This window comes from Telopea speciosissima, chromosome 8 (assembly GCF_018873765.1).
Source record: "Telopea speciosissima isolate NSW1024214 ecotype Mountain lineage chromosome 8, Tspe_v1, whole genome shotgun sequence".
Classification (NCBI taxonomy): domain Eukaryota; kingdom Viridiplantae; phylum Streptophyta; class Magnoliopsida; order Proteales; family Proteaceae; genus Telopea; species Telopea speciosissima.
The window spans coordinates 33,196,152-33,207,364 of record NC_057923.1 but is presented as its reverse complement, the minus strand read 5'-3'; the positions used below and the strand labels follow the sequence as shown (position 1 = coordinate 33,207,364).

Below are 11,213 nucleotides of genomic sequence, written 5' to 3'. Positions count from 1 at the left end.
GGGCAGCAGTCGCACAAGGCACCATAGGCTACAGCCACATGGCACCACTGTCAGCAGCCACTGACACTGTAGGCAGCAGCCACTGGCAACATAGGCAGCAGCCACTGGCACTGCAGGGAATCTAGGGTACAAAGAAAATTTATTTATTTTTTTATTAAATCTGAAATAATGGGTTTTAAACCCTATGATGGAATGAAAATAAAAACATTACAAAAATAAAATTCCATCATCTTACATGGACAAGGTTGTTACAACAACCATAACTACTCATGTGCAGATGGTAAGGTTGTTACACGAATAAGTACATTGTAACCACCCATGTGTATATGGGAAGGTTGTTACAACCATTATAAGCCATGTGCAAAAACATCCATCCATATTCTACCATGAATATTTAAATAAAAAGATTGCATCTCATATATAATAATTACATCCAATTAATTATATGATGTCCATGAGTGAGAAAGGTGGCTCTGATACCACACTGTAGGTGAAACTACGGTCCATGGGATCATAATGGTTCACCATGGTAAACCAATAGTAATAAAAAATCAAGTTCCCTGATTTAGGGAATTCCAAGGTTGTCCCTAAGACACCCTATTTTCAATTTTAGGGTTATCCATGGTCGCCCATGGTGTCCTACAGGAACCCTAGTAGGGTTTGGTATGACTAACCAATACCTCGTCCAATCATCCCTATTCCATCTCATAGATAGGGGGATCCATCCCATACCTGAATGCATAGTGGAAAATAATCGATTCGGGTTACTTTCACATCCCATGAATAATCAATAATTAAATAACAAGAGGAATTAACATAGAATTACAATCTGATGAGCCTCAAGTGTTGCTCCTCCAATAGACAATGGTTCTTCCTCCAATGAGTACTCCAAGTAAACAGATCTAAACCTCCAATGGTGTAGCCAAGGTTCTTCAAGCCAATCCCAAATGCTCTTCTGTTCTTCAAGCACAAATCTGGGTTTCTAAAACCCTAACTCTCTAAACACAATAGGGAGCAATAAGAAGAAGAGGAAGAGATCACAAGAGAGAGAGGGGAGACCAAAAACCATCTAAGAGGGGGGGCAGCCAAAAACGTGGAGACCTGTGCCCTCCTCTACGTTTTTGCTTTCTTTTATATAATGCTAGGACTTTAAAAAACCCTAGATGGGAAAATAAAATCTCAGTGAGAGTCAGACTCTCTCTCTCCTTGTTTGGTTGTTCTGTTTAAACTCAAAGTGCTTCTAATTGGTGAAGAAGTAGAATCTAACTGTATTATTTAAAAAAGGGTTTTTTATAATTACCACCCTAAAATCTTTCATATTTACTATTACCCCCCCCCCCCAAAAAAACTTTGAAACAACTGTTACCCTCCCCTATTGCATATTAATAACTAACTGGCCCCCACTGTTACAAACCCGTAACGGAGGGGGTTAGTCGTGAGAGTGTGCCATTGTCACGGATTTTTTAGGACCAAAATGCCCTTTTTGGGGTGGTAATTGTAAAAAACTCCCACCCCATCACCGTCCCTTCTCCTCCTCCTTCTTCTCCTTCTTCTTCTCCTTCTTCTTCTTCCTGTTCACATTAACCGTACGAACCTCCAAGTCATCTATGGGAAACTCCATGCTTTTAAGAGAGGAGAGATTCCAGAAAGAAGCTAGTGGAGTGAAACTCCATGCTTTTAAGACAATGATGAAGTTGCAGACGATAAGGGATTAAGGGTTTCAATATTCTATCCTCCCTTGCATGGTTATGGAATGGGTATTGTCTATCCTCATTCTTCCATGAAGATTGCTAGCTAAGAGCTCCCATACTCCTATATATATACTATGGTTTCCATTGCAGCTTCCAACAAAGAGGATTAATCAGAGCCATTAGGAGCAATAGAGAAGGAAATGGCTTCTTCAATAATCTCATCGACAGTAGTTATCTCCCTTAATCGTGACAGCCCTGCTCAAGCTAGCTTGGTGCCTCCTTTCACAGGCCTCAAGTCTGGTTCAGCTTTCCCTGTAACTCGCAAGCTCAACAACGACCTCGCTTCTCTGCCCACCAATGGTGGCAGAGTCCAATGCATGAATGTAAGCTTCAAGAATTGGAAGTGTTTCATTGAAGTTCAAAACGTGAAGGGATTTTAAAGGGTTGTGAATGCAGGTGTGGCCTCCACTAGGGAAGAAGAAGTTTGAGACACTATCATATCTTCCACCACTCTCATCTGAATCACTAGCCAAGGAGGTCGATTACCTCCTTCGCATGGGTTGGGTTCCCTGCTTGGAATTCGAGTTAGAGGTTTTTGAATTTATCCCCTGTTTGATCTCTGCTTTTAAAGCTATACCCATTAATTAGTTCATTACCCTCGTTACAGTTTTATTTGATTTGATTCGATTTGTGTTCGTGTGAAATATGTATAGCAAAGATTCGTGTACCAAAAAAACAACAAATCTCCAGGGTACTATGATGGCCGCTACTGGACAATGTGGAAGCTGCCCATGTTTGGATGCACTGACTCCTCACAGGTGTTGAGGGAGCTGGAGGAAGCCAAGAAGGAATACCCCAACTCTTTCATTCGTATTATTGGATTTGACAACAAGCGTCAAGTGCAGTGCATCAGTTTCATTGCTTACAAGCCTCCTAGCTTCTAAATTTTAGGACTAAAACCCAACTGGGTTGTGCTCTTCTCTTTTTTTTTTTGGTTTTTTCAAAGGATCTCCTGTTTTCGTTGAATTGTCTCTAAAATGTAGATGTGTTCGGCGAAATGTACATTTGAAGAGCAAGATATAGAAAGTTAGGCGATGGAGGAAGAAGAAGAAGGAGAAACTCCATGCTTTTAAGATGATGTCAGGTGGTGATGGCATCATCGATCGGGGCGGTTGGGGTTGCAAAGGAGGAAGAAGAAGAAGGAGAAGGAGGAGGAGGAGAAGGGACGGTGATGGGGTGGGAGTTTTTTACAATTACCACCCCAAAAAGGGCATTTTGGTCCTAAGAAATCTGTGACAACGGCACACTCTCACGACTAACTCCCTCCGTTACGGGTCTGTAATGGTGGGGGGCAGTTAGTTATTAGTATGCAACAGGGGAGGGTAACAGTTGTTTCAAAGTTTTTTGGGGGGTAATAGTAAATATAAAAGATTTTAGGGTGGTAATTATAAAAAACCCTATAATTAATTACTTTATTTAATTTATGGATAATTACAATTAGCACCATATCCATTAATTAAATAAAGAACCAGTTATTTTAGCAAATTCTAAATAACTCCCTATATGATAATAAATTATCATGTATAACCCCCCACTAATAAACACCATCATTATGGAATCTAGGGCATGTACACTTGTACTGGCAAATCCCATTCCATAGCATATGTCCATATAAGAGTGTCTGTATATTTGATCGGGTCCTTCAAAACTCGATAAAACACTTTATTCAAATAACTACATATAATCTATTATTTTGTGTAAAATATCTTTTGTAAAAACCATTTCCAAAACGGCACTGGATCCAGATTCCGATCCAACCATACATAGACAACTTCAATCTTGGTGTTCCCCAGTCGGGTAGTGGTGACCATATTTTGTAACTCCTTCACTCACAAAGTGTTCACGTATTTCCAGAACACCGGCTTTGATTCACTTGAGTCTTAGTTAGTGATGAACCAAAGAATGCGATCACACTTTGCAGCGACAGGGTTCCCTGAGGTAAAGGGTGTCGGTGACACATGTCTATCCCTACCTACATCTGGCAGTAATACATGAGGGAATCGACAAAGTAGATTCTTTTCCAATACACACATCGATCATGTGAGCACTCGCATTCGTACCCTGACATCACATGTCTACGCATACCCAATGCGACGACCATATGATAAGGGTGCCCAGCCCAAACCCTAGTCGTGACTACCATTTTAAGTAAAACTTACGGACACATAATGTTCAAAAAGTTTATATGGCATGTGATAATATTAAACCAAAAAGTATAAAGGTTCAATACAAAGTAAAACCGGATTGAATCGGACCGAACCGGGTTTGATGGACACATAAATCCAACAGGAAAAACAGGTAAGATCTAACGCAGGAACACTTCCTTCCACCTGGCAGAATCTGAACAAGAACCAAGACTGATAAGAGGGTCTAGATTTGGTGGGTCTAATAGAATAAATTAGATATTTATTTTGGGGAACAAAAATTCTTTACCAAATGGAAGAGAAATAGGGAACCCTGGATTTGGGGGGGGGAGAAAGAAAAAAAAAAAACTAGCAATTAGATATTTATTTTCTTTAATAGGATGATATGTATTCTCTTATTTATTTTATTTGATTTTATTTAGTGCGAGTTGCCCTGATCAATGACAAGCTCCGAGAGAGTTATATGAGATGGTATGGTCATGTTCAACAAAGGCCTAGGGACACCCCAGTAAGGACGAGTGATATTGTCACACCCCACTTCATTTACCCATAGTAGTGTGACTAGGATGTATGCTGACACCCTACTCAACCACCAAGATCACAGATGCAATGTCTATCCCTCATAGTTCATAATCAATAATTCAATCAAAGTTGTGGAAGACAGAATATAAAACAATAATCATAGTGCGGAAGCTAAATGTTGTATCATATACTGTAATTGTGTCAAGTTATCCAATTCTGTACATCATTGTTTAATCACAAACTTATGTATAATTACAATTAAGATTAATACATCAAAAAGGTAATGTATTAAAAAATACATCACAACAATGTATCAAAATAAGGGCTATTACAAATCCTGAGAAGAAAAGGATAAACCAGAGAAGAAACGATAGGAGAAGAAGAGATGGGGAAGAAAAGAAGAGAACTCAATGCACTGAGTTCCTCTCCCACAGTATGTATTTATAATAATAATCAATTACATCAAAATAGGAAACTCATTCCTTGACAACCAAGAAACTAAAAATAATAAGAAACTAACCCTAACTAGAAAACTAACTAAGTAACCAAGATAGGGACAATCCCCCTATTCATGGTAAATTACCCAAACTACCCTTGTACCCCCACCGCACAAGGACCCATTCTCAACACTCCCCCTCAACCTGGAGTACACATATAACAAAAAGGAATCTCTAGCTTGAAAAAAAAGCACAAGGTAACAATTGTAGCGTCACCCAACAGCACATCACCAGCTCAAGCACAATGGCCACCAATCAGCAACAACAAGTAAAAGAAACCGTGTCGAATAGAACAAAACAACAATGAGCAATAATAAGCGGTAGAGAACCCCAATTGTGATCTAAAGATCATATAACAGCAACAACAACATCACAAAATATTCCCCAAGGAAGACAGGTAGTAGATAGACATCTTCCCAAAGAAAACAAGTAAAAGTACAGCTTCAACCACTACACCACAAGAAGAATCTCACAACTCTCTCAGAGGCACCATTTCACAAAAGGCTACTATCTTAGAGGTACTACTGCGGTACTTGTACATCAACTCGGTGCTTGTAGAAATGCGGATCAAATTCACAAAGACAACATCTAGTTGCTGACCGACCATACAAAGACAGCATATGGTTGCTGACGAACTACACAAAGATAGCATCTGGTTGCTGACCGACCATACAAAGACATCGTATAGTTGCTGACGAACCACTCGGCATAAGGCAGTCGTGGACCAAGCAAATAGAAGCTATACTGTTGCTGAACCAAGCACATAAACTCTTAATGTTGCAGTGGATATGAGCAAATGACACGTACAGATAAAAATAATCTTCAAGAATGAGTGACTAAAGCAAATAAGTCTTCAATCAGGTAGAAACATCATGCTGATGGCCAGATAAATTAGACAAATTTCTAAATAATTCTTGAGCAACCCAATAATCCAAGCACCAATAATCACCAAGATAAACTCCAATCTCCCCCTCACGTGTAGCACATGGACAAATAAGGTAAAGCCAATGGGGGATAGCCAGAGTGTGGCAACAATGCCAATCTTTATAAAAAATATTGGAACTCCAAATTGATATGACCGGGTCCACCATTGAATTTGTAAGTCCAATGGAAATTCTATAAATAATAATGTAATCTCCAAGTGATGCAAAAAAGGGGTCAAAATACCCAATTGGGTTTGTGTGGGCCCACCCAAGTACACAAGAGGAAATAAACAAGGGTTAATGGCAGAAAATAGGTATTAAATAGAATATGCAAGGTGGTACTTAGTAAATCAAAAGGGAAAAGGATACATAGGATATTAGGATTTATTGATAGGGGATCAACTTGGAAGAAAATTAAAAGTTGGGACATTAGTTGATTAGATGGAAGAATAGGTGTAAAGATGGAAACTATAGAAATAACACAGGGCTAGATACGATTAATGTTGTAGGGGTATTTTGGGTAACAAGAGAGATAAATAAAGGACTGTTGAACTCACCGCCAACCTCCAGCGTGAAGCAGAAGAGAAAGACTATGAATCACTGCGAAAGATTGTCGATAACCAAGCAGTAGTAGCATATCACAGGTGTAATCGACACCAATTAATTGATGCCCAGATCAATAGTAGTAGCAAGCCAAGAACCCATAGCAGTAAATCGAACGAACTAAATGGTAAAAAAACCCTTTTTTTTTTCTCCAATAACCCTTAGCGTGAACCAGAAGATATGTAACCTCCCATTGATGGGTGTTCTAAACATAAATCAAAATAGGAAATAGATCTGCTGCTACTCAGGTCCAATGATAAACATAAACTAGCACCTTGTATCTACTACGGTGGGAGAAGATGAGAACAAAGTACCAGACGAAACTACAATCAAGAACCAAGTAACCATTAACTTCAGTAAAGAAGGCCTTCCAATCTCCTTTGATAATAGCAGGATAGCAATCAAGTTTCCAATCGACACCAAGTTCCAGTGGAATAAACAAGAACAAGTGACTAGGAAATCAATAACTATGAGCAGCAACCAACTCCAATGAACCAATAGAGTGCAATGACTATAGCAGCCACAACCATGGAACAAAAACTTGATCGAAACCTATCGAAACCACCGAGTTAACTCGGTTTCTCAGGTTTCCGAGATGAGTTGAAGCGGGATTTTGTAAAATCCCTAGATTCGACTGGGTTTCGATGGTTTCAACCATATTTCGGTGGTTTCGACACATGTCCATCGAAACTAGGGGAAACTTGGCTAGAAAATAGGACAGACAGGTATTTATGCCAGAAACCAGGACAGATACTTAGTATTTTTGCCAGAAATATGGACAGACACTTAGTTATGCCTAATATCATTTAAGTAAATGTTTTTGTATTTGTATTCATTTACTTAAGATATTATTCTTAGATATGCAAATACCCCCTATTTAAATCCAATAAAAATAGTTAAAAAATAAAATTCTGAAAAGAAAAACTGTCATCCCCCTAGTTCAAGAACAAAAATTGGATTTTCGATGGTAGGTGCAATTTTCAACTTTCTAATGCTGGGGTTTTTCTCAAATCTAAAAATTTCATAAATCTTAATATGCTAAAACATTGCTAAAAACAAAAATTACGGTAAAATATTCATTTGTTTTGATGTCCAAATTTTTTTTTCATTTAGAGCAGTTTTGACAGTATTCGTGCACACCAAATTAAATTTGACCAGTACATAACTCCTTCAATATAAATGAGATTTAAGCAATCTTGGACTTATTAGAAAGCTATCAAAACAAAGCTTTCAAACAAATCCAAGATTGTTTAAATCTCATTTATATTGAAGAATTATGTTTCGGTCAAACCTTATTTGATACCATGTCCAAGAACAATATATAGCTATCAAGCTTGGATCAAAACCACAAGTAATATTTTTAGTGTTATCTATGTGAAACTAATGCATGGATTGAGTTTAAAATGTCAAAAATAGGCAACCCAACAAGAATCAGGGCAAAAAAATAACTTCGGGGCCTCAAAACCAAGGTTCTAGTTAGCCTGGAGAAAGTCCCAAATTTCGACCCAGATATGATCGAAATCGAGACGAACTCATTTTCTAGCTGGTCGAAACCTAGTCGAAACCCGAGTTTTAGAACCTTGGCCATAACAGATTTGAAGAATCCAAAACCATAAAACGTAGTAGTAGATAAGATATATATAATTTTTTTTCGAACCAGTAGAAACCCTGGGTCTTCTTCAACTAGGGTTTATAATATTTTTTTTCTTCAAATGTGCAGCGATAACAGTGGCTGCTCACCATAGCAGAGACCTTTAAACGACTCTCAAACCGGCAACATTTTGAACCCAGATCGATTCAAACCATCAGGTCTAATACCATGTTATAAATCCTGAGAAGAAAAGGACAAACCACAGAAGAACCGATAGGAGAAGAAGAGATGGGGAAGAAAAGAAGAGATCTTGATGCACTGAGTTCCTCTCCCACAGTTTGTATTTATAATAATAACTAATTACATCAAAATAGGAAACTCATTCCTTGACAACCAAGAAACTAAAAATAATAAGAAACTAACCTTAACTAGGAAACTAACATACAACGGTGGAAACAAACTACGTAACCAAGATAGGGACAATCCCCTATAATTGGTAAATTACCTAAACTACCCTTGTATCCCCATGGCACAAGGACCCGTTCTCAACAAGGGCAACACGTCCAAGAATCACTGTGCCTCATAGGCACATACATCACAAATGTAGTCCGCACCACGTCCCTTTGCCTCAGGAGTCCACCAATCAGTGATTCCATCAGCAACAAGAAGGGAAAGCTCTGAGCCCACCGGCTCCGATGCATCTGCATTACATTCTAAAAAGAAAGTACCCTCGAGGGATGAGCTTCACTAAGCTCAATGAGCAGTTAGATCATGCAAGCACATACAAACGCACATAATCCATGAATGCACAATGTACATGAATGCATAAATGAGTTCATTTTATTAATTCCACCTAAATAGCAAAGCTAAGTCTGAGGGTATAGTACTATTGCAACACCTTAGGTAGCATCCTTGGTCCTGGAATCATATGTTGGTCAGCCGATGATGTCAAACTAGAGTTGCAAACTGGAGCCTACCAATCCCCAAATGTGCCCTAGGTCTCCCAACAATCCCCTACAACCTGTAGATGCTGAATTTTGTCACCCCCCAGAGATGACGACAATCAGACGCAAATGACTAGCAATGTCCCTGAAACCAACCCTTCAACACCACATAGCCAGAAAGCATCCCCGTTCACCCTATAAGGCGTACATCATACGCATAGCAGCCCCATGGACAAGGCACTACCCCTCCAGGTAGCACTAAAGTTTGTGTGGCCTGGCAAGGTAGTCCCATAAGCTTTGCGCTGCCCTACATGGCAGCCTTGCATGCTCTGCGCAGCCTCGCAGGGCAGCACTGCACAAAACCTCCTAGCCCAACCGTGCGGTGCAGTGTATGCTCTCCGACCATGCCAGGCAGACTTGCGGGTGCCTAGATTCCATTTTTCCCTTTTTTCTCACTTTTTGCGGCCCCACCATGCGGCCCCGTATAACCATTGCGGTGCCGCAGAGACCAATTTTGCCTATAAATAGCCCCCTCACCTCCTCATTTGCAACATTTGAAGTTTATGGGAGTGGGGGCACCCCCAAAGCTCCAGTTTTCCAGTTTTTCCAAGTTTCCTTGTTCCAGGGCCTTGTTTTATTGTTTGAAGCCTGGATTATCCGAATCCGGCTTCTTTGACCACTTTTCATCCTAGTCCCAAGAATCTCCCATGGCCTAGCCACTCTGCCTAATATTAAAGCATCCGATTTTTGAAACCTTGCAATGCCGTTATTCTGCCCGAGATCTTAAGATCCAATACTAGTAAGCCATTACTCTATCTGACAAAGGACAAAGCCAGTCTTTTGCCTCCACCTGAGCAGGGGGATGTCCGTCTTGCATAATTGCATTTGTTTAAAGTATGCAGGTATACATTTCTTCCATTAACTTTTAATTCTGGCACAATGTAGTCCTTTTAAGCATTCCCGTGTAGTTTACAATAGTTATTGTAACTTAGTTTAATTTTATTTAAGTAGTTTGTTCGTCATTATTTAGCCATACATATGGGTTTAAGACATTCATAAAAGGAGAATATTCGAAAACAAGCATCTAGTAGAAAGATTGGTTTACCTGGGCGAGGTGGGTGCCTAACACCGTCTCACTCTCGTAACCAGACCACTTACCCGAATCTCTGACCAGACTAGCTGAAGTCTCGTAGCCCTTCCCAGGGCTACATCAATGGGTCCTAGGCCCTAACTCTAGGTGGCGACTCCATTTTAAATTATTGTATGACCCCCATTCCCTGATAAATCTTGATAATCATCCACCCTTGAGAAGACGCATTCCTTCTCTCTCTGAACCGAGGAAACACATTTGAAAACCTAACGACCTTCCGTACATCAGAGCACTAGAAAAATGGATCCTCACAATGGTGAATTCACTGGGGATTGTTGATAAAGCTTTTAATACTAGATGCTACCATTGAACGTAAGAATATTCTCCCTCATGCATTGTTTGATTGATAACATGTTTGGCTAACCCCTTTTGTTTTACTAACTGCATCATGCATCGTGTTCGAAGTGAAATCGAACGATGAGCATACTCCCTGTTGTGCCTCTATCCTTGGCACATCATACTATGTACTCTGAGATCGGATGATAGCTGTTTCCTGCACCACTATGATGCACACACACACGGCATGGAAACACACAGCCTCATGGTTAGTCGTTGGACCCCATATGTAGTCATGGGTAATTCACGACGAAGCCACAACCCTTGATATTTACTATACGGATCTAGAATCACCAACGAGGGTATTCACTAGTGTGTCATGGGGTACTTTGCTACTCAAAAAGGGCACTAGATTGATTACTCTGAGTAGATCATGTGACCTATGCCCCAAGTAGATCAAAAGAACCACATACTTGCAATTCACGACCATAAGCAATAGGTATATAGGTTCTGTCAAGGGTGATCTTATTCTGTCCTATCAGCCTACCTATTGCATGCATCATGTAGGAAATTAGACCATATACGATTAGGATACACCACAAACTAACATAGTCTATTTAGGGCTATAAGCGAGATTCTCAGTGGTACACCCTTCCTAATGTGGATTACCTGTCATCAGAAGGGGCTCTGTCCATCCTTTGATGGTCCCTCATTAAAAGTGACATATCCATCTGGAGTTGTGTATAAAAAATGTTGCCTCGATTGTCCCTTGGAAAATGGTACACTATCTAGTAGGGTACGTCAATAACAGA

The 11,213-nt window shown here is 39.8% G+C and overlaps 1 protein-coding gene across 2 annotated transcripts; it reads left to right on the top strand.

The window, feature by feature from the left end:
• The first annotated feature begins 1,891 nt into the window (after positions 1-1,891).
• LOC122671617 (ribulose bisphosphate carboxylase small subunit, chloroplastic-like) lies at positions 1,892-10,844 on the top strand. 2 transcript variants are annotated; one of them, XM_043868949.1, is made up of 5 exons: positions 1,892-2,074; positions 2,148-2,282; positions 2,405-2,630; positions 6,777-6,796; positions 10,829-10,844. In XM_043868949.1, the coding sequence occupies exons 1-4, from the start codon at positions 1,892-1,894 to the stop codon at positions 6,782-6,784; spliced, it is 552 nt and encodes a 183-aa protein (XP_043724884.1). In that variant the 3' UTR covers positions 6,785-6,796; positions 10,829-10,844. The 2 variants fall into 2 exon arrangements, with proteins under 2 accessions (XP_043724884.1, XP_043724885.1); XM_043868950.1 differs by lacking the exons at positions 6,777-6,796; positions 10,829-10,844 and having other exon boundaries at positions 2,405-2,635.
• Positions 10,845-11,213: the final 369 nt, after the last annotated feature.

Bases quoted from the DNA above. Each gene is read 5' to 3' on its own strand.
- LOC122671617 (XM_043868949.1), top strand. From the start codon at position 1,892: ATGGCTTCTTCAATAATCTCATCGACAGTAGTTATCTCCCTTAATCGT. The intron at 2,075-2,147 runs GTAAGCTTCAAG...TTGTGAATGCAG, and splicing joins GCAGAGTCCAATGCATGAAT to GTGTGGCCTCCACTAGGGAA. The intron at 2,283-2,404 runs GTTTTTGAATTT...AAATATGTATAG, and splicing joins GCTTGGAATTCGAGTTAGAG to CAAAGATTCGTGTACCAAAA.